The sequence below is a fragment of the Heterocephalus glaber genome, unplaced genomic scaffold, assembly GCF_053883595.1.
Source record: "Heterocephalus glaber isolate CG9 unplaced genomic scaffold, H.glaber_assembly_v1.0 deba00000676, whole genome shotgun sequence".
NCBI classification, from domain to species: domain Eukaryota; kingdom Metazoa; phylum Chordata; class Mammalia; order Rodentia; family Bathyergidae; genus Heterocephalus; species Heterocephalus glaber.
The window spans coordinates 11060594-11088551 of NW_028258156.1; the positions used below are offsets into that span (position 1 = coordinate 11060594).

General features: G+C 34.8%; 1 protein-coding gene across 2 annotated transcripts in view; it reads right to left on the minus strand.

The window, feature by feature from the left end:
• Window positions 1-12345: 12345 nt before the first annotated feature.
• Window positions 12346-27958, minus strand: part of LOC147829256 (histone deacetylase 9-like) — a 193400-nt gene continuing 177787 nt past the window's right edge. The window contains exon 10 of one of the 2 annotated variants that reach the window (XM_087206452.1): window positions 12346-19794. In XM_087206452.1, coding sequence (XP_087062578.1) covers window positions 19755-19794 — 40 coding nt within the window. In that variant the 3' untranslated portion in view covers window positions 12346-19754. The remainder of the gene's footprint in view (window positions 19795-27958) is intronic. The other variant, XM_087206451.1, reaches the window with a different exon arrangement.

Sequence of the window (27958 nt, forward strand, 5' to 3'; positions counted from 1 at the left end):
CACTTTTGTTGGCTTCTGTTTCTTTTTGTTCCTCTGATTTTATACTTTCAAATGACCTATCATTAAGTTTATTAATCCAGTCTTCTACCTGTTCTTTTGTTGAACCCTTTAATAGACTCTTCATTTATTACATTTCTCACCTCTAGAATTTGCTTAAATTTTTTGAATAAACTTTACCCCTTTGTTGACATTTTTATTTTGTTCAAATGTTGTGTTTTTAACATTCCTTGTATGGAAGGTTTAGCTTGTTCTTCTGTGTCCTTTATCTATGTTTCTCATTAGCCCCTTAAGTATATTTAAGACAGTTATGTTAGAGTCTTTAGACAAAGATCCTGATGCATGTTTCTTCAGACTGATTCTGGAGATTTATTTTGTTCCTTTACATGCCTGCATTTCCTTATTTCTTTATATCCCATGTGATATTTTGTTGACTATTGGACATTTGTGAAAAATAATCATGTCTCTGAGTCCCTGAAGGCTAGCCTGGAAATCCTTTACTGATTATCAGGACCCTGAGACTTATGATTAGCTTGGTCTGAAAGCTTAAGGACTTCTCAGGCCTATTCTGGGCATGTGTTCTGTTTGGGCTTATGTGTGCCTTCTTCCCTCTTGCTTGCCCCTGGATGCTTTTGAATATCTTAATTTCCTGGCCTCCTCCAACTTTCCTGGGGCCTAGATATTCCACTGTATTTCTCTGCTCATAACCTGGCTCTGGTACCTGGGTATCCTCAAGTATACAGTCCTCCTGCAGTTTTCACGTGCCATGATGCCCACTACTATAATTCAAGGCTACCAGCTGAAGATTCAAGCTGTGTTACCATTTCTTGTCTGAGGTCTGAGTTAGGTGAGACAGATACCAACCCCTTGGTAAAGGAGTCTCTTTCCTCTTTCTTGCCTGAGAGAGGAAATGAGGAATTAGTTCATGGTACAGACTCAATGTTTGTGTTTCCTCAAATCCATATATTGAAGCCCCAACATGATGGTATTAAATGAAGTGTTCGGGTAGTAACTAGGTTAAGATGAGGTCCTTAAATTGGAAGCCCTATGATGGGATTAGGGTTATTCTAAGATGAGGAAGAACCATCAGGCCTTTCTGCCTCCCTTCTTCCTTCCCTAGTTTGTAGCAATATGTAGCCACTTGCAAAAGAGGAAGAGGGCCCTCACCATAGCTCAACCTTGATGATACTTTAATTACAAACTTCCTAGTTCTACTACTGTGATAAATAAATTTCTACTATTTAATGTAGCCAGTTTAAGGTATTTTGTTATAGCAGCTGAACAGATTAAGACAGGTACTTTTTTTTTTCTTCATTGACTATTTGAATGTGGCTTTTTCCTTTTTGGCCATCCACTTGGATTCTAACCATTGAATGTCTTTTAGAGCTCCTACAAAGTTATTTTTTCCCATTAAGTTTATTGGTACATTTCAGGTATGCAATACAGTTACATTCATCATTGGGATCTTGTACTTTTACATGATGTACCTTGGTTCTTATTTTTTCCCCTTCCCCTGCCCTCCCTTCACCCCCTCCACCCTTCCCTATTTGCAAAGACTTTGTTTTCATGTTTTTCCTTTTCTCACATTTTTTCTTTTCCCTTCTCTCCTTTCCCCTATTCCTTTAAACATTTGCTTCATAAAAAGTTATTTTACACACTCTTTGGTTGTTGAGTCAACATTTTTGCAAGAAATAAATTTCTATAATATCTCTTTTATTTTTTGGTACTGGGATCCAAACCCAGGACCTTGCATTTGCCGGGCAGGCCTGGCAGCACTGAGCTAAATCCCTAGCCCTTAGAGCACCTCTTCTGACATCGTGCTGAAGTGACCTCCCCAACAATTTAAAGTGTTTATTTTTACAAACAAGGGACAATGATTGTGAGTATGATACATCAGTGGAAGCCTTTCCTAATCCTTTTTCCTGGAAGCTTTGAAAGTTGGCCATATATTTAATTAATATATTTAACTAATATTTTAATATTGTATTTTATAGAAATGTTTAATTCTACCAATTCATGAATCCCCTCTATACTCAAATATGCTGAAATATCTAGGCTAAATAGCCAAGTTTTATGTCTAAGTATATATATATGTACTACACAAGTATACAAAAACATTCTTGAGCAATTACGAAATATGGTTTTGTAACAAACACTGTATTTTTCATATGTAACAAATGCATTATTTCCTTGTGCCCAAAATGCAAATTATATCCAGGAACTCATCAAATCTGCTAGATGAATTGTGTAATTCAATTTGGCAAAATTTTTGCACACAGCACAAATAGTTTTCTTTGGTTTTCTTGGATTCTGTTCTGAGAAGGAGGTAGCTGGAAAAAAAGTGAAAAATTACAGGATGTGATTCATAAAAAATCCCACATCTTTTTTGTGTACTTGTACATTCTTTTTTGAGGGAAAATGTTTTTGTCCCACAGCAATGGTTCCTCTTCTTTTCAATGAATACTTTTTAGTCAGAAAGATATCCACACAGTATATCCAAAGAGTTCAAAAAGAGATAGCTAAAATGAGAGGAAGATGCATGCCATTTAGCAGCTACAAGAACATGGAGTGTATTCATTAAACTGTTTTTTCACCAGAAAGGAATGTGAAGTCTGAACTTTAACATGGCCACAGTGTGCATTAGAGAGCAAAATAGTGAAACCTCAGCATTTTATATTCCTTCCAAGCATCGGCCCAAATCTCTCACCCTCCAATATGTAGTGTATATCTATTTTCTTGTCAGGTATGAGAGAGAAGAAAATGATGCCCATGTAACCCTAACCTCATTTCTGAATTTCAGACAAGTAGTATCCATTACTATTCCTTCCTATTTTCAACAGTAAGATTACCAACAGTAAGCTGCCAACAATAAGATTAAGCACATACACCGACAGATAGAACTGCCAGCCATCCATTGTCAGAGGTAATTTTCAGAGACTGCAAAACATGTCAAATAACTAGGAGTAGCCAGATTTCTGCAGACAGTCTATGTGTTTCTAATTCGTGGTTTTTCCCTTGAAGGAACCTGAAAACACTAGAACCACTTTGGATTTATATTAAAAAAAAAAACTGCTATGGCTCTGGCTGCCCATTACTCAAAGGATGGAGATCCCTTAAGTAATAGAGTGATAGTGGTTTCAGTAGCTAAAGTGCATCTGAAGAATTCACAGACCACCAGAAGTTCAAGTATTCCATTTTTTAATTTCATAGACGGATCCTAAAACCACTTCGAATATTGTTCATGTGAAAAAAATCATATAAACTGCTGTAAACCTCAAAGGCAGATGTCTGGCATTTTCTTTCAAATGTGTAGCTAAATACCAAAGCTAGGAAACCTCTATTAACAGGAAGGAAAAAGTCACTGGACAACAGAGTGGGAAATATACAAACTGATGCCATCACTGGCTTGGTGTAGGCTTGTGATGAGTTGGCAGGACAAGTATAACCCAAGGACTTGTGTTTTACTACTATTCCAGGAAATAAAGACTTGGGACTTCTTAATGTAGAGAACTGGAAAAGAGAGACCACCCTATCACACATGCTCATAAGTTACCCAAAGTCTGAATGGCTGCCCTCCGAGTGGTAGGATAGACATAAAAACATCTACCAACTGACAGTGGAATGATGGCAAAGCGGTTGGTTGTTTCTTTGTAGACACTTAAATGGGAAAAATATTTCTCCTGAAAATTGTTAAATCTATACATAGATTTGTGATTTTAATTCATATTGGTCATGTTGTCAAATACTACATAAACAGAAAAATAGTTCTAGGTGTAAAAGCTTATGGAATATGTGCTAAAACAAAGTTCAGAACTATCTGAGAGGAGTATGTCCTTAATCAAGACAACAGTTTAAAGTTCTATTGAAAATGAGTCTGTAATAAAAGTTTTCAGAGGAGCAAACCAATTAATATATGCAGTTGAGGTCATCCAGTGTTTGGATAGACACCATAAACTAAATATATAGAAACTTATTAAAACAAGAAATTTGAGCAATAAGAAAACAAGATGCTAGGATTATGGAATATTAAGTGAGTACATTTTTTAAAGTGGAAAAAATAGTCTTTATAAATTAAAATTTATAGGATAAATGCATAAAGTTAGACTGGAAGATAAGAGGAAATAATTCATCAGGCAGCATAAAGATTATGCATTGGAAAATATAGAAGATAGGTTTACAGACAAAAAGTACTAAGTAAGGCCTATCAATATGTGTTTAATAAGAGGTATGTCTAGCCAACCACGGCAGCACACACCTGTAATCCCAGTACTTGGGAGTCTGAGGCAGGAGGAACAAGTTTAGGCCAGCCTGAACAACATAGCAAGACCCTGTCTCAACACACCGCCCCCCTCAGTAAAAAAGAGTTGTGTCTAATAACTATTAGAAAAGAAAGGATCGGCATATTGGAAGAGCTATTGTTAATTATAAATAACTGCAATTTTCAAACTAGTAGAAATAATTGAATCTTTAGATTTAGATAATACTTTAAGTTCTTTGAAATTGAAACACAAAATAAATCACATTTCCTCACAGAGAAGCTCTGCAAAGAACTAGAGAGAAAAAATAGATTATATTCAAAGGAATAATATTGTAGTAAGAGTAGAGGCAAAAATTTAATAAAATAATGTCACAGTGCCGGGAAAAAAAATATTTGGCAACCTAGAATTCTATACCCAGCTTGCATATCATTAAAGACTGAGGCCTAAAAAAATACATATAGTCTAAGCAGGAAAAATGGGAGAAAGTTAATCTCCAACCCAAAAGAAAAAAGAAACAAGGCACCAGAAAAACTGTTGAGCAAAGAAATAGGGTAATATGATGAAATCTTGATACTTATTGACTTAGTATTTTATTGTTAGTACTACAAGTAAAAATACGTCAATAGCTACTGATACAGCAATTTTTTATAAATAAAATCAAGGTTTAAAAACAAGGTGATATTAAACAAACAATAAAGAAATATAAGATAAAATAGGAATAAGTACAATTCCTGTCAACTCTTACATGTAGGCTGCATTTTAATAACATAACCTCTAAATTCATAGAAATATGAGGTATAATTTCTCTCATATTATGTATAAAATAACAGAAATAGGATGTTCAACTTGCAAATTATTAAAGGAAGGAAAATAAAGAAATTAGAGGCCATAAGAAAATAATAAGCTTACTAAGTGTCACAAGCCAGTCTATTGTAGTAATAGGGCTGGGATTCAGGTGGTGCACACCTGTGATACCAGCACTCTTGAGAGGCTAAGGCAGGAGAATCACAAGTTGGACTCCAGTCTTGGTAACCTAGAGACCTAGTGAGACCCTGTCTCAAAAAAAGAAAAATTTAAAAAGGGCCGGGGAAGTAGCTAAGTATGAAGGTCATGGGTTCAATTCCTAGAACCACTAAAAATAATAATAAAATTTAAAAAATTTTAAATAGGACTGGAAATCAACAGTCTAAAATTTGAAGCCGGCATTGTCTTCCTTGGAAATTGTCTGACAATACACCTATGCTTGAGTATAGTGGACTCTTAAATTAGTACCGACCTGACACATGAACACCTTGGGTTATGACTGGAATTTTAGTTTTAACTTACTACCAAGGTCTTTAATTATGACCCAAACACCGAACTCTTGTGCTTACAGATAGTCTTAGATAAAGATTTAACCCTTAAAGCGTTCTGGAAGGAACATTACAACTTCCTTTCTCATATGGGGTTAATTGAGAAATCTGGGCCCAAAGTCTCTCTAAGGACCCTGAGATCTGCTTGTATACAGGAGAGAGACTTTGAAGGCTGTATAGAGGAGACTGAGCTTCCAATTGACCAGCCTGAGTTACAACTAGCCTTCAGGAACAAACTGAGTTTGTAAGTCAAGGGTCTACTATATAAACCAATTTGTGTGCTTGGACACTTTTACCATTCTTGCTTAAAACTTTTAACAAGTGACTTGGTTGAACTCAACAGAAAGGACAATAATTTTGTAACAGACTTTTCCATATACTTTTCTGCCCACTTTTCATTGAACTTAAAACCTGTAGTGACAAGAAAAGACTATTGCATAGGTTCCAATAGTCCTTATATAAATATGCACTAATTCCAAAGGAGTGTTTGCAGCTTGTGAGGAGGGACTTCTGGATTGAACCTGGGAGTCTACTAGGAGATATGGACATGTATGTAAAAAAAAAAATTAGAATGCATCTTGTTAAGTACAGGCTAAATTTGAAAGTGGAGAAATTACAACTTCAGAATGGTATCATAGTTTTAGTGGTATAGTAAAACCTATCTGATACGGGTGTTAAAGCCTATCAGGGCTGGGGGTCTAATGAAAGAAATGAATGTACTCCCTATCAAGATCAGTGCCTTGAGGGCTGGGGATTTAGCTCAGTGGTTTTGCTGCCTGCTGCTCAAGCACAAAGAACTGAGTTCGATCCCCGGTACCAAAAAAAAAGAAAAAAAAAAAAAAAGATTAGTGCCTTGAAAAGTGAAAGAGGCTGAAGATTATATTATACTAAAGGACAAGTGGAGCAAGGTAGAATTGGCTATGGAAGCAGTTAATTACCAGATTTGACAAAAATAAGAATCAACTTTTTAAAACAAATAATGGAATTAAAGAAAATGACTGGATTTGGAAGTCACTTGTAAGGAGGATTTTTTTAGGATCTCCAAAGAAGTATCTAATTCTCAGTATTATAAACTTTTAATTGAATGCTGATATAGTGTATGATAGGGATAAATTGAATATTAAACACCATGTCTGAATCTTACCTACTGTCTTGATAGGTCTGGGCCCACATTTTCCCATAAATATTATTATTTGCAATTTATGAGCAACAGCCTGAGTCCAACAAATATTTCTTGAATGTATTTTACCTCTGTCTCTACATTATGTTTCTATGAAGAAATAAGAGTGGTCATGCTTATTTAAAAGACTTAAATGTCACACAGTTTGAAGACCAAATCTATTGTGTGGTAACATTTCTTTTGTTCGTATATTAGAGCGAGTTTTAATGAAATTTTTATTTATATAGTTATGTTGCCAATTGTATTGCTGTTTTATTTTATTGTGAAAATAAAGTTCAAATATATATATATAATATATTGTGACCATTCAGTGAATGTTTTTTCATATTGAATACACTAGTTTGGACAGCATTGAAGAAGATGGCTATATCTTCATTTGGCTGCCATGGAAAAGAACATAGTGGTTCCTCAAAAATATTTAAAATAAAATTACCATATGATCCAGCAATCATGCTATATCCCAAGCAAATAAAATCGGTATGTCCAAAAGGCATCTGCACTCTCATTTTCATTTCAACACTATTCACAATAACCAATATAGTGCAATAACCTAAGTGTCCATTAACTGATGAATGGATACAGAAAATGTACTACATGTAAACATCAGAAAACTATTGGGCCATGAAAAGGATGAAATCATGTTACTTGTAACAAAGTGGGTAAAAATGGAAAACACTGTGTTAAATAAAAAAAAAAACAGGTACAGAAAAACAACATGCAATCTGACTAATATGTGAATCATAAAAATGTTTATCCCATTAAAGTTCAGTGTAAAATAGTGGTTATCAGAGACTGAGGAGAGTAGAGAGAGGAAGGCTTGTAAAAGACTGGCCAATGTAAGTTACAGTCAGTAGATGGAGGAAATAATTTGTGGCGTTCTATTAGTGTACAGCAGGGTTACTATAGATAATGGTAGTGTACTGTACATTTTGAAAACAGATACAGGAAGGAATTTGAATGTGTTTACTATAAAGAAATGATATATGCTTGAGCAGATAGATAGGCTTACCCTGATTTGAGTGTTGCAAAATAGATACATGTATCATATGATACCCTGTAAATATGTACAATATTTATGTCAATTAAATTAAAAAATAATTTTTAAAAGAGGGTGGACTTTGTTCTGGCATGAAAGCCTCAATTTGCTGCTGTATTAAATTATTCTCCATAGAAGATTATTGTGAGGTTTAAATGAGAGTACAGGGTAAATATTAACCATTAATATTTTTACTTTTAAAACAACTAAAAACAAAACTTATTTAGCAGAAGGAAAAAATAGTGTATGAAAATATATATTCTTCAAAGAAATTACCTCATTTTACATGAATATAAAATATTTATATTCATTTAAGGATAAAGCTTCATAATATAATTGACTCATTATTAAAAGATTTGGTGTTTATTAAGACACTACTTTATCATACCTTTAAGTTTTTAAATTTATTGTTTTAAAAAAATTAATTTTGGAAAAAAATATATGTGGGATTATATAATATTTTAAATATGCTGTATAAAACTTCAAAACCTATTTTTAAATACACCAGTAAGTTTAAATTTAATCTTTGATGAATAAAATCTTTTTGTTCCCTTAATTGCTCCAGTTTTTTAAACATTAAAAAAGAGAATTTATTCATCTCTTTTCTTAAATCTTGCTTCTCTGTTCTTATGATACTTGCAAAGATCTATCAGTCTTTACCAAAGTACCTATTAAGAAAAGTGAAGGACACGCCCCCCCAGCCCCCGCTAATCTGTACAGCCGTCTGGTTCCACATTACAAAGACGCAGAGGACACTGGACCACCACACCATGGTACTGAGTCCCGCCGCTCCTGGCCCAGAGGGCAAAGAAGCTCAGCCGGTGCCAGAGCCCAGAAGGAACCTCCCCCACCGCCATCCCAGGCTCCTAGGGCAGAGAAGCTCAGCTGGTCCCAGAACTGGGAAGGAAGCTCCCCGCCTCCATCCCAGGCTCCTGGGGAAGAGAAGGTGAGCCGGTTCCAGAACCTGGAAGGAAGCTCCCCGCCTCCATCTCAGTCTCCTAGGGCAGAGAAGCTCAGCTGGTCCCAGCACCCGGAAGGAAGCTCTCTAGGGAAGGTGAGCTGCATGGGGGCCAGAAGCAGCCCCCCCCGCCCCCCCCCGCCCCCTGGAAATGAGAAAACACGTAAGCAAGCCTCAAAAACTGAGTTCCAGATCACCTACAGCAACCCAAAAGGGAAACGAGTTGGAACAATCTGATACTCAACCACCTGGACCCACTGAACTGGCAACAAAAGAGGATCTGGGAAAAATGAAATCAGAAATAATTACTCAGATAACAGCAAAGATTTTGCTCATGGTGCAAGACATGATTAATAAATCTAGAGAGGACACAGATTAAAAACATAGAGGATCTGAGGAACATGATGGAATCCCAACATAGGAAACAAATGGAATCCATAAAACAGATACAAACAGATTTCCAAGAGATTAAAAACTCCATCAAAAGTTCGCACAGCAGAATGAACCAATGTGAGGATAGAATTTCACATACAGAAGATAAGATTGCAATTAGTGAGGAGGAAAAGAAAAATTGTTTTAAAATTGTAAGGGAACACGAGAAATCAATCCAGCAGCTGCTAGACGATGCAAAGAAGAATAACATAACACTGATTGGAGTCAATGAAGAAAGAGGAGAGAGTGCAGATGACATAAAAAAACTGTTCACAGAAGTGATGGCAGAAAACTTCCCAAGGAGGGGAAAAGAACTTGACATACACATAAGTGAGGCATATAGGACTCCAGCTAGCCTTAATCAAAAAAAAATCTACACATAGGCATATAATAGTTAGGATTACAAAATCCAACAGAAGAACAAAATTCTACAAGCAGTGAGAGAAAAGAAACAAATCACATACAAAGGAAAGTCCATCAGAATCACAGCAGATTTCTCAATGCAAACCCTCAAGGCAAGAAGAGCTTGGAGTGATGTATTTCAAGCCCTAAAGGAAAACAGCCTCCAACCCAGATTGATGTACCCTGCAAAACTATCTTTCAATATTGATGGGGAAATAAGATACTTTCATGATAAAGAGCATCTCAGGAACTTCATGAATACCAAACCAGCACTCCAAAAACTTTTAGACAATACCCTAGAAAACGACAATGAGAATCACAACCCCAGGAAACCCAGCAGAATGAATCCATTGGGCGTGACAAATTAAATGCAAAGGGGGAGAATCCAACAAAAAGAAAAAGTCATGACAAGGCTTTTAAAACTTTTAACTTCATCTCCCTAATGAGTGTACAATTCAGTCTTGTTATTGTACTGATTAGTATTTTTCTGATTCTAGAGTTGCACACCATTCCTTGTGCTATACTGGCTATTTATCTTCTTCTTATGTCTACATTTTAATTGGGTTGTCTATTAATGAGCTCTAAGAATTCTTTATATATTCTGGTCATAGGTTATACGTATTCTAAATATGGTCTGTTTAAGGACTACTTTTCATTTTATTGATGTCATTTAAAGTTCTAAATTTTGATGGAATCGCATTTATCAATTTTTTTCTTTTATACATCATGTTTTTTGAATCCTAGGTAGTTCTTGCCTACTCTGAATTCATAAATATTTTCCCTTATAATTTCTCCTTAATGTTTTACACTTTTAGGCTTTCTTATTTAGGTTCATAGATCCCTTCAAGTTATTTTCATGTGTGGAAAAAAAGGGTTGAGGTTAATTTTTTATATACGGATACCAGGTGTTCTAGTGCCATTTGCTGAAAACACTATCTCTTCCTCGGCTCTTGAATTGAGTTTATATTCTATAAAATGCTAATGTTAAATAATCTTTCAAAACGCAGTGGACCATATATGTGTGGTTCTATTTCTAGATTCTCTGTTTTATTCAAATGATCTATATGTCTTTCCTTACACCAACACTGCCTTGATTACTGTAGCTTTAGAAGAAGTCTTAAAATTAGGTACTAAATGTCTTACAACACTGTTTTTGTTTTTGTTTTTAACTTTTCTAGGTCCTTTGTACTCCTACATAACTTTTAAATTTCAATATCCAATTCTTCATGTATAGCAAGTACACACAGACCTGAATTTTTATATATACCTTGTGTTTTCTAATCCTGCTAAATTCAAGTACAAGTTCTAGGGGCTCCTAGAGATTTCTTAGTATTTTCTCTGTAGATGATCATTTCATCTACATATAGTTTTCTTCTGCCGTGCCAATCCTATCCTAGTTGTAACATTTTATTGCCAGACTATTTTGGTGGGGACTAGGTTTCAAAGTTTAATGGAGAGATAAAGAGTAAGCATATCTGCCCTTGTTCCCCACCTTAAGGAGAGAGCATTGTATCTTCTCCATTCACATAAGGCATTCTCGCTGGAAGTATGGAGTACATGTCTTTAATCTGTTGAGAAGTTTCTGTTCTACTTCTAGTCTCCTGATAGCTTTTACCATGAACAGCTGTAGAATTTAGTCCAATACTTTTTCTCCAGCTAGTGACAAGATCATATGGCTTTTTTCTTTCCTCTGTTAAAATGATGACTTTTGGGGGTGGATCTTCCAGTGCTGAACCAACACTGCCATCCCTATAACAAAACCACTTTCTACATCCTGCCAGATCTGACTTCCAATAGTTTGTTTTGTTAACAAATTTCTATCTATGCTCATTCTTTTTCTTCTATTATCTTTATCCAGTTTTAGGATTAGCACAATGTTGAGTTCCTAAAATGAGGGGAGAAGTTTTCCTTCTTTTTTCTGCTTTAATTGTTTGATATAATTTATCAGTTAAAATGTTTATGAGCCTGCTGTTGTCATATAGGTAAGTTTTCAAGCTAGAAATATACTTTCTTTAATAGGTGCTATTCAAATTTTATATTTCCTCCAGAGTCAGTTTCATTAATTTGTCTTCCAAGGTACTTCTTAGAAGTTGTCAAATTTATTTCAGGAAAGATTTTTGTAATATGCTTTCTATATCCTTTTAAATTCTGTAAAATCTGTGGTAATGTCTCCTAGATCTTGATATTGTAATTTAAAAAATGTATAACTGATATTGTGTAACAGGAAGAAAAGGTCTAAAAGAGCAGGGTAATTGGGAGGGGTAGGGGAAGGGAAAAAAGAGAAAGGAAAAAATATGAGAAGAGGAAAAAAATGGAAACAAGGTCTTTGCAAATAGGGAAGGGTGGAGGGGGTGAAGGGAGGGCAAGGGAAGCGGGAAAAAAATAAGAACCAAGAGACTCATGTAATGGTACAAGATCCCAATAATGAATATAACTGTATTGTATACCGAAAATGTACCAATAAACTTAATGGGGGAAATAAATAAATAAATAAATAATTAAAAAAATAAGAAAAGTGGAGACAGGGAGGACCAGAACAATTTGTACACCCTGTTAGTATTATAAAGCTCAGGAGTAGTTACAATGTTTGGAAGTATTTTGAATTCAACAAAACTAAAGCACTACCAAAGTGTTAAGCAATGAAACACATTTTTTAGATTTCTATTTTCAACTACAACATACTCTTTTAAAAGAATAATAGGATAACAATTCTTATTTTTATACTTATATACAAGTTTTTCAATTGCTCTCTTTTCACCATGGAAACTTAACAGAAACAAAGAAGCATAAAGTAACATTTGCCATTTGACAAATCTGATTAAACTAAAGGTGTTTACCATTGAAACTGACTATTCACCCACTCCCTCTCAAGTTTACTTTCTGTTAGACAAAATACTACTATCTTTTCCCTGTAGGAACCTAAGTCATTGTCCACTGGAAGCAGTTATATTTTAGAATGTTAAACATTGCAGGGGGTTATAAAATGTAAAAATAAGTGTTGGTCTTGAAATGAATATCAAGAGTTTTTCGAGTATGTGTTCCAAAGACATCGTAGGGTTCTTGTCTAGATTAAAGAAAGATGTTGAAATAGAGAAAGAAAGAACTGTTGTGCAACTTGTATTTACTGTACAAACCTACCCACAATTATCAGATCCATTTAACATAATAATTTAATAAAATCTTAGCAGAGGGTGAGCATACAGCCCATTGTAAATCATAATCATAATTTTTTAGTTAAAAATACCTTAGTATGCAATTTTTGATGTACAGTGGTGCCTTTTGGAAAGATAGACTTTAAGCTAGATAGTACATGAGGACTGAAACCTCACACTGGCTTAGCTTTTCCTTGCTATAACCAAATACCTCACACTCAGAACTTTAAGGAGGATTTATTTTGGCTCACAGTTTTAAGTTTTCAGTCCATGTTGGGCTAGCTCCAAGGCAGAAACACCAGTGACCCACCTCTTCCAATTGGGCTTTCTCTCCTAACAGCACATTCATCTATGTACCCATCAATGGATTAATAGTGCCTCCATTAAGCCCTACTTCCTAATGCATGAAACTTTGAGCGAGGGAGGACATGTTAGAGCTAAACCATAGCACCCATCATCTGTAATAATGAGTAAATGAGTGAGTTAACCTTTCTAGTGCTTGATGTTCTCATCTGTAAGTGGGAGTGATAATACATACAGTGCAGGACTCCTGTGATGGTTAAATAGAAATAACATTCAGTAGAGACACAGGCATATGGTATGTGCTTTATCAGTTTTACCTATTATTATTCTTCATCCTGACCACCAACTACATTCAAAGCAGCAACTTTGTTTTAACTTACTTTTTATTTTTGTGGGAAATCTCACTTCATTTTAAGGGAGATTTACCTGGATATAAATCTTTTCATCTTTGAAAAGTAGAATAGTATATGTCACAATAATTCATAATTAACAACATTTATTTATCTAACAAATATTTGTCAAATATCTGGTATGCAGAATCTAATGGTAGGTACCTAAGACATAGAAAAATAAGAACACTTTTATTTCAAATAGCTTTTATTCACATAGTACTAGAGGAAAATCTAATTCAGTAGAAAACACAAGACAAGAATGTATCTTTCAATTCTTTTTGAAGGAGAGTTAGGACATTAACATCAACAATAATTTGGAACACAGTATCATGTCTTCAAATACAAAAAAAAAGGAATCAGGAAGAAGGTGAACATTCCATGAGCATGTTCAGTAATGTTACTGTGTTATTAGTCATTAATCATTTATTAGATGATTATTTTGCACATCTGGGAAAACGCCACTGGCAGCACAGTTTAAGAGGAGTTTGGCAACATCTATTCTCAGCAGCTCTGGATGACAGATTTTGGTATATGCTAGCCAAAAAAATTAAGGGCAAAACCACTGGTGCACAGAAGACAAAAAAACTGACCTTATTACAGAAACAGATACCAGACCACAATAGAAAAGACACAATTTTACTAAGCCAGAAACTCTGGATTATTGGCACATACATCAACAAAACTGTTCTAGAGTGTTTGGTCACAAAAGTACTAAATACTGTCTTCCTGTTGGACCTGCTCACCTGTGCTTTCAAATGACATGAACTGCCAAGCCTATCACCTACAAAATGGTCACCATTTTGACCATCGTGGTCCGTGTGGCCAGTGACCACTGCAAGTGCAATTTTACAAAACCTAGCTATTGTCGAGATAGACGCTGACACCGTTTGTTCAGAAAGAGTTTGAGAATCTTACAATAAGGGAAGAGCATATGGAGATTTTAAAACAATTTTCACCTACCTAGGAGGTGCCATCCTTCTTCAGATTATAGAAATCTTAACTCTTCAGAGTACTTTCGTTACTCCATTTCTATTCAATTTTAAGTTAACAAAGCCAACACACAGATATTGCTACAATCACTCTATCAACTGTTAAAACATGCTATTGAAAAGAAAGGGCAACGCAATGAAGGCTAAGAGACCTGATCATGATGTCCCAAAAATATTTAACCCTCATTATATTGGATGTTGTAACTTACACTTAATGTGCCTAAGGCCCAAACAAGAAAATACAAAGACTCCAATTTTCATTGAAGGATCTAGCGATCTTTTACTTCTAAAATATATTGACTTAAATGTTCTCCTTTACTATTTGTTTATCAAATAGGAGTTTATGTTTGTGGGTTTGACTCACAAAGAAATCTAAGGGGCAAGAAAGTATATGTACACGCTTCTCCAGTCAATAACTAGCACAACACAATGGGGCACTTATTAAGAATGGTGGGAGGCTGTATTTGAAATGAACAGAAAATTGTTTATAATTTCTATATAGAAACTATATGCAAAAGCACAGTAACATGTTTTATCTTTCAAGATAAAAATAGTTTTAAAAAAGAAGTCAGGTCGTTCTTCTAAAAGAAGAGAGAAAAAGGAGAATTAAGATGATCTATTAGTGTTCACATAAAATGGCATGAAAGAAAGTATGGCCAGTGGAATCTGAAAAAAAGAATTTGTGAAGGTTGTTTCTGCTTAAGAAAATTAAAGATTTAGGAAATGCTTCAGATTGCTTAGATATAGTAATTTGGTGTTGGCAGGCCAGGAGAAAAAGCAGAGAAGGGAAGAAAGGAAATTATTGATCTGAAAGATTGGCACTGTTCAGTGAACTCACTGTGTTTGCTAATGTTTCCAGTTTGAGAATTAAGATGGTTTAATAAATTATTTTTATTCTAATACCTTACCATTAAGATCAGGACCCAGCAGCCACAGATCAATAGTCTAAGGTTTGTCAGACCCAGCTATTTTCAGTATATTAGTAACTGACTCAGTGGTTGCCTAACACATTACAGGAAACCAGCCAGGAATGCCATAGGTTAAAGGAACTGCAGTTGGTTTGGAGAAACCAAGCTCTACAGTCCTGTGTGTGTATACCATATTATTTTAAAATTTCCATCCTCCAACCACATGACAATCACGCTTTGCTGTGTGAAGCATTTGATGGAACAAAAGCAAGCTGTTAGTGTTAAGAGGCAAGGGCTATGATTTTCAATGCAAATATTCCCAGAAAAGGAAGCCACACATAGGCACTTACGTATTTTAGTGATGCCACTGATGAAATACTTTATAATACTTCTATTAAAAGGCAGTAAATTGTACCAAATACTGCTAGAGACCAAAATATAATTGTGCTCATGGGAAGCACAAGAAATTTGATAGTGATCAAGACCATGTAAACGTTCAGTTCTGAGGACAACAATAAAGTGCTTCACTTCTTAGCATCGATCATCTGGTTTTCGTTTCTGTTGCAGGTGAAAATGTCCCCTTTATAGAAATAGTCTAACAGGTGTGTTGTCGCCTACTTCTTTCTTTTGTTTCCTCTTATTTTCTCAGCAGGCAAGTGATTTCATTCCTGAAGCAGGAAAAGAATGTTGCAACGGATAACACTAGAAATGATAACGTCAAACTCTGTGACAGACTTGTTATTTCGGGCTCAGAGTCACTTTTAAGACAGAACATTTTGCCTTCTTTGGGGGCTCTTAGATCTTAATACTTATCTCTGTTGAGATAAATGGAGAGTAAATTTTCAAAAGATAAATAGTAAAAATGTTTAAATTATTCTAATATATATGCTGGGATAAATATAAGTATAAATATGCTGATTGAGGAGGAATTTTCTCCCAGGAGACTTCCCACATCATCATTCTATTTTACTTCCATATGGAGTCTGTAAAGGAACCCAGTAAATTCTCAAGGCTTTATGATTGACCTCCAGAGATAGAATAGGACTGAACTACTAGGAAAGACCAATTCTGCAATTTCTGAGTCTTTGTGGGAGGAGACACCTTTTCTTTGTAGGTCATTTTTCTCAGTCAGTTGAGTAGAGTGTCATATAGTGTTATAGTTACAGCTGAAGGCAAGATTTCTGTTCCTAGGATTGCTAATGGGAATTTGGTTATTTTTAAAATTTTTTTTATTTTTTGGTACCAGGGATAAAACTCTGGACCTTGCACTTGTGAGGCAGGTGGCAGAACCACTGAACTAAATCCCTGGCCCTGGTGAATTTTAATAATTATTATTTTATAACTATCTCTGTTTTCTCCAAAATCTGACTTCTAGCTCCACCATTGATGTTGTAAATTTGTTAAATATTTTAAATATTCAATCTCAAGTATTCTTCCCATTTGCTAAGCAATGAGAGTACAGCCTCTAGTTTCATTAGGGCTCCATTTAGCTCACTACTTAATAAAATTGTGTTTTTTGGTTTAATGTAAAACTTCAAATTATACTATGTATTTCATTATTTTTTCAGGGTTTTTTTTTCTTTTGGTAGCTGTTATAAAACATCATTAAGCTCCTAGCATTGTTTACTAGTAGAATTACCCAAAATCATTATTTTTATTCAACATTAGACTATGAGAGAATCTATTTATTTATCCTTTAAAGTATGGATCACAATAAGATATCTAATGGGAAAGCGTATAGAGCATCTTTTCCACTAGCCACTCATTGAAAACCATTGTGAGCAATGGAAATTAACATGTAAGTGAAGAAAACTATACCAGGTGAAATTCCCTGTTCAGAACATGCTGGTCTATTTCAAAAGAAGTGTCCATATTCTCATCTGTCTTCATTCTGTCTCTCAGGACTACATTCCTTCATATTAACAGTATAATCAAAAAGGATCAGTATTCTGTTCTTACTACTACATTCAGCTCTGATTAATCCCCTCCACTGTTTATGTGCCTCTCTGGGTATTCTAATGATTCTAATGACAACCAATTGGGCATCATATCACATGGAAGTCTGTATAATTAATACACCTATGAGTCATGCTTTAAATCTAAACTATCATGAAAATGTCCCAGTGATTTGGTTTTATCAGACTGGAGGCTCAGCATTAGTACGTGGGTAACTTGTTGAAGGAAACATTGTATGATATGTTTATGCTAGCTACACTGTTTTATTTTCTTATTCAACATCTAAAAATATTTGGGAATACTGAAAAGTAATGATAAGGATTTAAAATTATGAAGTGGATTTTTAAATTTCACAATGATGTTTCTAATACAAATATGATATATTTTTCCTTTTTTAATGGGAAAGGGTCTTTTTTGAAACCTTTGTCTCTACTACTTAGTTTTCTTTAAGTAATTAGTACAAAATAACAAGAGCTAACAAATATGTTTGACATGAATGTCTCTGAAAATATCAAGAAAATGAAATTTACAAAGAATTCATTACTATTATGAGTCTAGATTGACCTAACCCTTCAATGAAAGTAATTTTTACCTAAAATGAGTAATATTCCATTTCAGATTTCCTATTTCAAATGGTATCTCAAATTTCTAAGATGTTAAACCAAGTAGTGAGCCATTTTTGTGTATGTAATAAAAGTCTTTAAAATTAAAATGGTAATCCTAAAAAATACCAATGCATGAAAAATATGGTCTGACTGTATAACAAAAGGGAGTTATATAATTCTACTTGAGTGAAATCTTTCATCTTTGATTTACAGGTTAGAGTCCTCTCTAACTAAAACCATATTGTTTCATATCTTTCATATCAGGGCCTTCCCTAAAACCTTGTTTTAATTAAGGTTTCTTTCAGATTTCTGAATAACAGCATGACAATCTTCACTTATGGCTTCAATATATCCTTTGAGTTAGCAAAAATATATAAAAAGAAACATCAACTCTTTCAAAAGCATTGTCAGATATTAAATATGTGAGGTATTCTACCCCGATGTCTTTAGGTGTTTGAGTTATACATCGAAACAGAATTTTCAGAAATAGGGGATAACTTGCTTATATTTAGTGAACTGCTTTTAATCTCTGAAACAAATGGCCTTTATTTTTAACCTTTGCCACTAAAGTAACATGTGCAAAGGTTATTTTGTGTTTGTTTTCACATGAATGCAGAGCTTCTAGGCTAACTCAATCCACAGTGACTTCAGAGGAGCAGTGTCTTCATTAACACAATGCAAAGATTCAGACAACTCAGTGACATTGCTTAAGCCATATTTGGGCCAATGGCTTCACAGCTAAAAGAACACAATTGGGTAAAACAGTTATTTAACCTGGAAAGTAAATAAAATAAACTAAATACTCAACTCCCCTGAGTAAAGGAGAGATTATGAGTAATCTTCAGTTTTTTTACAGGAAGAAAGATTGGAAGGTAAGAGAAGAAGAAGCATAGGAGGGCAGAAAAGGAAAGTGAGAGAAAAAGTTCTTGACAGATTTGGAACAAACGAAGAGCATCTTTGAAGAGTTTTGTGCTTTTCCGAGTCATGGCAATCCTCTATGTAACATGTTTTCAGAGCTACTGCATCGGGACAAGGCGGTGGAGGGAGGTAGAGAGATCTTATTCTCCAGTGCAATTGCAGACAGTTGATGACATGAGAGGGTTGTTTCAGAGGCAGGGTGATTTCTCTCAAGAAAAGGTGACATAAATATTGCACCATTAATTACAGTGTGGGAGGATACTTTGGCATTGGGCTTTGAGATACAGTGAGTTTATTCCACTGAAAAAAGCCTCACCCAGATCCTCCATCTTGAACTCTTACTAGGAAGAGTTGAACCATGTGCTAAAACAAAGAGAAAAAAACCCCAAACCAAACCAAAACAAAAAACCCTCTACGATCTTCCTGAACTTGCTATCTGTTCATAGCTGAAAGCAAATCCTATAAACAATTTAAGACTGTTTGACAAAAACCAAAAATTATCCAATAAAAACCTGATCAGAATGTTAGGAATGAGTGTCTTGGGTTTTGCCCAAAATTTCACTGGCTGTCTTAGCTTCTGAAATTAACAGGATCTAATGCTGTCCTGGATGTTCCTAATTCAGACTCTGTCCGGGAGTGGGTCACTCAGCATAATAAAGCACGCTGGAAGCAGTTTCTTCCAATAGTGGTTTACTGTAACTTTAGAATCACAGCGGTTATGTTTCAGGAATCTTTAATGCCCTTTCAAGTCTTTCCAAAGAACAAGTGAAGCTGCTGTTCAGAATTGTGTGCCCAGTGTTTATGTTTCATCGAATCTGTGCCACCCAGGCAGCAGACAAGACATGTCTGAGGGTGCAGGAGTGGGGGGTACACAATGATGTCACACACAGGAAATATTGGGGGAGACTTGGCACTTCACAAGGCTGGCTCCTCTTCCATGGGCTCACCAGCAGTTCTGTAAAAATAAACAGGCAATCAGAAAACGGCATAAGAGTACACAATGACATTGTAGATCTTCATGCATAATCAAAGCTGATTTTTCAGCTCTCTCTGATGTTTATTTGTGTTATTCAGTTATCCATAAATAGAGTTTCTTTCCTAGGAAGTATAAACAAATGTCAAGTGGAAAAACATTTTAGATTCAGGCAATCATTGGAAACATTCCTGTTTATATTAAAACATGTCAGAATATTTTATAACTCTAGATTCCAAAATGTACATGTTTTGTGTCTAGTACAGTCCAATAATTTATTGAAAAAATTAACTATGATATTTTATTTTAGAGCAATTGCAGATTTCCTATGGAACCAGTTTGCTAATGAGAGCAAAAGACCCGGCTAGCTTCTGGAGGAGACTCACCAGGACGCTGGGTTTTGCTTCTGTTCTTTCATAACTGAATTGGCTGCCTGCCGGAGGCATTTCAAATCAAATTCTGAATTTGATTAGCAAATCACTGCTAAAGACCCAACGTTTTTATAAGAAATGCACTATGGTCATGTGTAAATAGTTTTTATTCGGCATCATCTGTGGGGTGTTCTGCTCGGGCAAAACCAAAACTAATTGGATGAAAATTTATACTTGAGATTTAACTTTAATTTAGTAACACTTTGAGGGTGTTTTAAGGCAAACTTTTAGAATGATTTTTAATTTGGTCAAAAGAACAAATTGTAGCAGGAATCCAAATAGATGAAGTAGTTGGATTGTCGTGAGAAGTTGGATTACTGGGATTTGAGATGCCAGGAGAATGAGTTTGAGTCTGAGCTCTGTGATTTGCAAATGTTGCAACTGGTAGTGTTGTAATTACATTTCTGTAGAGCTATGGTTTCGGGTGTAAACCATAAGGAAAGAGATGTTCCTTACACAACTAGTCAAGGGTAAAAACAAAACAAACAAAAAACGGGGATATGTAAATAACAAACACTTTCAGATTTTACTTATTTACTACTTATTAATTTACTTATTTAATACCTTGGAGTCATCCCTTCCTCATCCACTATACACATAAAATCATGTTGAATGGCATACAGAAACAGTGTTATGTTTATGCTTCCCGAGGGAACAAAATTTTCATGATGGTTCTTTCTAGGTGACAGAATTATAAATAGGTGCTTTTCATTTTCTTCTTCCTATTGTTTATGTATTTGCCAGTATTTATAGCAAATCACTCTCACATTAGAGAAAAATGTTATGTTTAAAACACAGCTGTTTATGAAGATAAGTGAACTAGTTACCCATGTTATTTTACAGTTTTATGAAGAAAAGAGCCAAAATTTCAATGCATTTTTAAATAAAGTAGTTGCCATTTTAGATGAGCATATTTATAATAAATTTAAAACGCTGAAAGATATTACCCATCCAATGGCAATGAAAAGATTTAAATATACCCTTTACAAAATAAGAATGACAAACATATTAATTGTTTAATATTGCCAAAAGTTCAAGAAGATACCATGAGGAATACAAAAAATAAAAGTTAAGAAAGAAGAAAGACTATTTCTTAAGAAGTTATACCCTGCACAAGAATTTTCAGGATACAGAGGTTGTGAGAAAATGTTTAGACCCGGTACATAAAATAAAAGCTGGCAACGAATCATATATACAATCTTTTCTATCTAAACTGATTGACATTCTAAGAAGAAACAAATTAAATTTAGAAAAAAACATTAAATTTCAAAACTAATTTATATATAAATAGGCAAACTTATTTACATCTGAGAATATGTGGATAAAAGTTACAGAACACTCAAATTGAGTGTTCTAATAGAGACTGAATTGTCCTATTTCCAACCCAAAGTCACAGCAGATAATCATTCTCCCGCATCTAAGACTTAGCATGTCAGATACTCTGGGAATTCCCAGTGGGTGGCAAATATCCTAGGATTCAGAGATTCAAGGGATACCTGTCTGGTGCAAGACCTGTAAATTATCCATAGGTTCAGTCTAGGCCTTGAGAACTTTGAGGATATCTATACTATAAGCTATTCACGAGCAAAAACTGAGCCTCTTCCACTGAATCATGGAGATTTTTTATCAGATATGTTTTGCCCATGTAATCCTTTGCAAATAGTTTCTTATTAATTTTTTAAAAATAGTCCACTTACAGCTGCCCATTTTCTACTGAATCTTATCTCCACACACATAACTGACCAATTCTGTGTGTCTTGCAACATAGGTATGTCAGGACACAGTAAGTTGGAAAATATCTTGGATTTCAAGATAGATGTCTTGTGTTCAAGTATTAGATCTGTCACCTTCTAAAATTTAACTCTGAGTAAGTCAGTGTCTCTAAATTCTTGATTATTTGATGGAATAATTAATCCCTGACTTGCCCTTAGGAAATCAAACAAGTTAATATAAGAGAGCATGATTTAGGACCTGTAAAGTGTTAAACAATTATAAAATAGTTCCATTACTTATATTTGCCATTGCAACAATTTGTAGTATCTCCTATTTATTATCTATACTTCTCAGGGGAGGTAGTATTGTCTTAAATTAGTCCTTATCCCTAGGTGACTTCATTTGCATATTATTAAAGAAACACTTAGAAACTGGGTTAGTGGGGTGTGAGTCTTTAATATTTGCTTTTGAAGAATAAGGAAAGCAATGCTCTGGAAATGCAGAGGCTCTCACTTCACTTTTGCACAGACTTAATGATTTAAGGAAATAGCCATGGGAAAGGATGGGGAAGGGGAGACACATAATCTTTCTATCTTTGAGTTTAAGTCTACCAGCAAGCAGGGAGGTGGAGACAGTCAGCTCAGAGTTAACGATAAAATAAATTCACCAAAGATAAACCAAATTCTTGTATTTTCCCTCAAATTGGAATTTCATATTCTGTGACTTTTAAAATAGTTGTTAATTTATACCAATATTGTTACTTATTAAGACATTTTCTCTTGTTTTAGTTATTTAATTCCTGTATCTTATTCTTCCTACTCAAGGGCAGCTGGTCTACTACTTGTTGTATATATTATTTATGTTCTTTAAAGATATGTACCATTGTTTTGTAAACATATATTTTTACTTCATATGAATTTTATTTTTATACACATAGGTGTCATTTCTGTTTCTTAATTCACTCACTTAATATTATATTTATTAAATCTATCCAGGTAGTTATGTTGATCTAGTCCATAGCTATTAACTACTACATGACATTACAGTAGTATTTATTGACAACATTTTAACTATTCATTCCATTAACTATGGATACAAGGCCTGACTCTAACACTACTATTATGAATAAAGCTGTAGTAAACCTCCTAGTACATGTACTCTGATGACTGTAGAAAAGAAAGTCTTTGGTATGCATTCAGGATTGCTAGATTGTATGTCTTGTGTACCCTAAATGTTGAGAATTTTTTATCCTGAATGGCTGCTATAACTTACCTACCCATATCCAGGAGGACTCCAAAACTCACAGCTCTACTGCACGCAGTGCCCTGTTTACTAATCTCTCATTAACTCTTGAGATGGGCACTATTCTCCCTGCCCCAGGTTTAGGCACTAGGAACACATCAGTGAACAAAACAGAAAAAAATCTTTGCCCCATGGAGCTCACTTTCTACCTTGATCTTATTTTCTAACCAAATGCTTACCATCTAATATATGCAAAGCAACATCTTGCTGCTTAAATTTGCATTTCTTTTCTTGCTAATGAAATTGGGCACTTCTCTATGTCTTTCAGCAAACCACACAACTCAGAATAAAAGAGAATCAAAAGCCTCTCATAAATATGCTATATATAACCTTTTTTATTTTGGGGGCTTTTTACTTTGCTTTTTCTAAGATTTTTGAACTCGTTTTTATTGTATTGTTTTGTCATTATGTATTTTATGAATTATATTTTATATTCTTTCTCTTATTTCTACTTTCACTTTTCTTTTTTTGTTTTCCTTCCCAACTATTTCAAATACATATTATACATTCCATAAATACTTCTTGAAATGTTTATGTACATATATTGGGATGACTTTTTATAGATCTTCAGATGTAATTTGAATTAAGAATAAAACAAGAATTTTAGCAAAGCATAAAAACTCCAGAAATGTTCTCAGTTTAAATTACAACTCCACACCTGAATGTGTGATTTGGAAATACATATATATAGGGATCATATCACAAAGATGTACAGAAATACAAAGCAAAGTGAAAGTAAATGCACATATGTGCTCACACATACACATATAACCCTACAACCATACAACTGGCTGCAAGTTTCTATTGGGAGTTCCCACATATTTTCTGATAGTACTCATTATCCAGGCTGACTTGCTTTATTACTTTATTTTCTCCATTGTTTGACCTCTTAATTCTATAATTTGTATTAATCTTAAATTAATTCTTCCCTTTTCCTCTCTCACCCAATCATATTACCATCCAGCTACTACATTTTTTTTCTTTTTGGGGGGATCAAACCCAGGACCTCACACATGCTAGGAAAAGAGCTCTACCAGTAAAATATAACTTCAGGCCAAGCCTACCACTTTTGATTTCTTTCTCTTCTCCTTTTGGAATTATCAACTATACTTTATTCTTTAGAAATTTACCTACAATATTATAGTTTTATGGACATTTCTTTACATTTCTTCTACTATTATTACTTGGCTTCCTCACCACAATTGGAAGAATTTCTTGGCCATTTCATTAGTAGCATGTTGGGCCCTCTACCATACCATTGTCTTTTAGAAACATAGACCTATGCAGTCTGGCTTTGATAGCTTATTATTGAAAACAGGATGCCACCCACATTCCTATGGTAATACTTAAATTCCCTCCCAGTCTTGCCACTCCCACGTCTTTCTCCTTAGCCTGCCTACTCATTTCTGTGGTTCCCCATCTGCCCTTGTATCCTTCTTCTTTCCCAAGGGCCACACTTATACTAATGGTAAGTCAAAAGGCAAGGGCTACTATTCATAAGCAGCTCATAAGAGAGAAAATAATTAATCAAATATGCAAAACAATGCATATAATTTTTCAATTTATTGTATGTAATAATACAGAGGTACAGAGGAGACCTGAGAAGCTATAAACTGAGAAGGGAGATCAGATCTAATTTTGAGGCTGGTGGTCAGTGAACATATTCTACAAAGTGATATTTATTCTGACATCTGAAGCATAAGTGGAAGAGAATGGTGAGGTCAGTTAGGGTTGATGGGAGGAGGAAGAGGCCAAGATTAGTATTCCAAGAGAAGGAAAAGTATGTGTCAACAAAGAAAGTCAGGTGTGGATGTGAATATATACAGAGTCCTCAAAAAAAATGTATACACACTTAAGAAAAAGAAAAATAGTATGAAGTTTTCTCAATAGGTAGTGTTACCCTCATATAGGAGACTCTAGAGGATGTTGTATATCACAGAAAACCCACTACATTGCCAGCTCTTAGATAAAAAAATGGAATATGCATGTGCAGCAATCTTAATGACCAAGATTACCTAAGCAGCAGTTGGCCGTAATGATAAATGTCTGGAAGCTAATGGCCATCACTTTGAGCACCTCTTGTAATTGTAGAAGCCAAAGGTAACTTGTATTAATCTCATGATGTCTCAAAAATTTAGTATTAAAATATTCATACAAGTGTTTTTTTTCCTGAAGTGAGTATACTTTTTTTGGCAGACTCTGTGTCTGTATAATCTTGATGACATATTTTTATACTCACAAATAATGCAATACTAGACACAATAACCAAGAAGCATAAGTGACCTAAATGTTCACAGAGAGATGAATGGTTAAAGAAAATGTGGCACATACTTACAATGGAATATCATTCCATTATTTTGGGGGGGGGTTGTTGTTGTTGTTGTTGTTGTTGTTTTTGGTACTGGCGATCGAACTCGGGACCTTGTGCTTGCGAGACAGGCAGCGGAACCACTGAGCTAAATCCCCGGCCCTATCATTCCATTATTAAGAGAAGCAAGACTTATCTTACCACATGGATGAACCTTGGACATTATGCTAAACCAGTTACAGAAAGCCGAATACATACTGCATGTTTACACTTATATAAGGTATCTAAAGTAGTCCAACCTAGAAGCAGAAAATATAATAGTAGTTGCTAGGAGCTGGAGGGAGGGAGGGGAGAGGAGCAGTGGTTCACTGGTTATAGAATTCCAGTTTTGCAAGATGCAGCTTTAGAGCTCTCTTGCACAGCAGTGTGCACACAGGTAACACTGCTGCACACTTAAACTGCTTAAATTGGCAAGATTTATGTGTTTTATATCACAATAATAAAATATCAGAGGATTTTTTATTCATAATAACCCCAAATTGGAGATAAGCCAAATGCTCATCCACAGATGAGGAGATAAAATATTAGGATATATTAGTACATCCTAATAATCCTGGCATAATGAACAGTAATACAAGTGAACAGACTGCTGATTGTCAGGGACCTGGATGGATGTCAAACATATTATGCTTAGAAGCATCAAAGAAGCCAGATTAAAAACCAGTATGCACTGCACAATTCTACTGAAATAAAATTAAAGAACAGGCAAGATGAAAGGATCGTGTTAACAGCTTGTTTCTTGGAAGGAGTGGCACTGACTGGGAAGAGGTACAAATAAACTTCCTGGAGTGTTTTTAACATGTTCTCTAACTTGCTCTGGGTAGTGTTTATGAGTGTGGCATAGGTAACAATCTTAAGATCTGTGCATATTATTATATGTAAAGTATACCTCAGTTTAAAAAACTAAACAAGGTCATTGTTCAAACCCAGATCAAAAATCAAACAGAAGAAATGTTAGATGTAAGACATAAACTTTAGATGAGGATATACTCATACAGCTTATGTGTCTTGTTAAGGATGATAGTGTTTATAGGAAGGGAAATCAGAAGAAATTGAAGGGTTTCCAGCAGAGATGCAATAGGATTTGCTTTCCAGTTTTTTTGGAAGAGCTTTCTGATAACTGTGTAGAAAATGGATTAGAAAAGAAACAGAAGTGTGTGGATGATAGATGAAGGTAGTTTGGGATGAGTGTTAGCAATAGAAATAGAAACAAAACTTGAAAGAGTGCTCGTTATTGTCTCTATTTTGGATGTCTGTATTCTTATTTACCAGGTAAAATCCTACATATTCTTTGACCCTGGTGCAGTTGTCCTTTACTCTTGTGATTTGATCCCCAGTATTTGGCTTATGTTAAATCTTCTCTCATTCTGCACTTATTGAATAACCTGGCATCTATTATATTTTTTTTATACTTGATTCTGTTGTAGGAACAAAGTCCTCAAAGATGTCCATGTGATTTGGAACTTATGAATATGGTACCTTGCATGGCAAGGCTGACTTTGTAGATGTGATTAAGGTTATAGAATTTGAAGTGGAAAAATTATCCTACATTTTTCTGATGTGTCCAATCTAATCTTATGAGCCCTTTCTCACCTGCATTAGAAGAGAGTTGTGATGACTGAAAAAATATCACAAAGTATGAAGCCCCTGGTTTTGAAAATTGGAGGAAAGTGATCAGGAGCCAAGGAATGCAGGTGGCTGCTAGAAGCTGGAAAAGGCAAGGGAACCGATTTTCCCTGAGAGCCTCCAGAAAGGAATGCAGTCTTGCGAATACCTTGATTTTAGCACAGTTAGGTCCATGTCACACTTCTGACCTACAGAACTTTGTATTGCTTTAAGTTACTAAATTTTAATAACTTTTTTCATGGCAGCAGTAGAAAATTAATATAATCTTCAAGTATGTAAATGCTTTGAAGACAACTTTGAGACCTTGACTCCCAGTACTTTTTCTGGCACATAGAAATAATCAGAAAGTATTTAAAGAATGAAGGAATTTGATGCCCTCGTGAGTTCTTTCTCCTTATTCTCCATGCTGGAGGATAATTTTTTAGGCTACCAGCACCACTTCCATACTTTTCTATGCCTTTATGTGCAAGATCTTTTTCCATTCAAGCAGATATTTTGTATGAACACCCTTTCTCTCATGTTTCCTCAGCCCAACTGTCTCTGTGATGTGAATACTATGGATTCTTGTTAGCCAACATATTGAAAACGGACAATGTTAATTTGTACTATGTCAATCACATGTTTTGAAAAACCATTTAAAAACATAATAACACCTATTCCTCAGACGACCTAAGTAAATAGGCAGAGACAAGTAAAATTTAGGTAC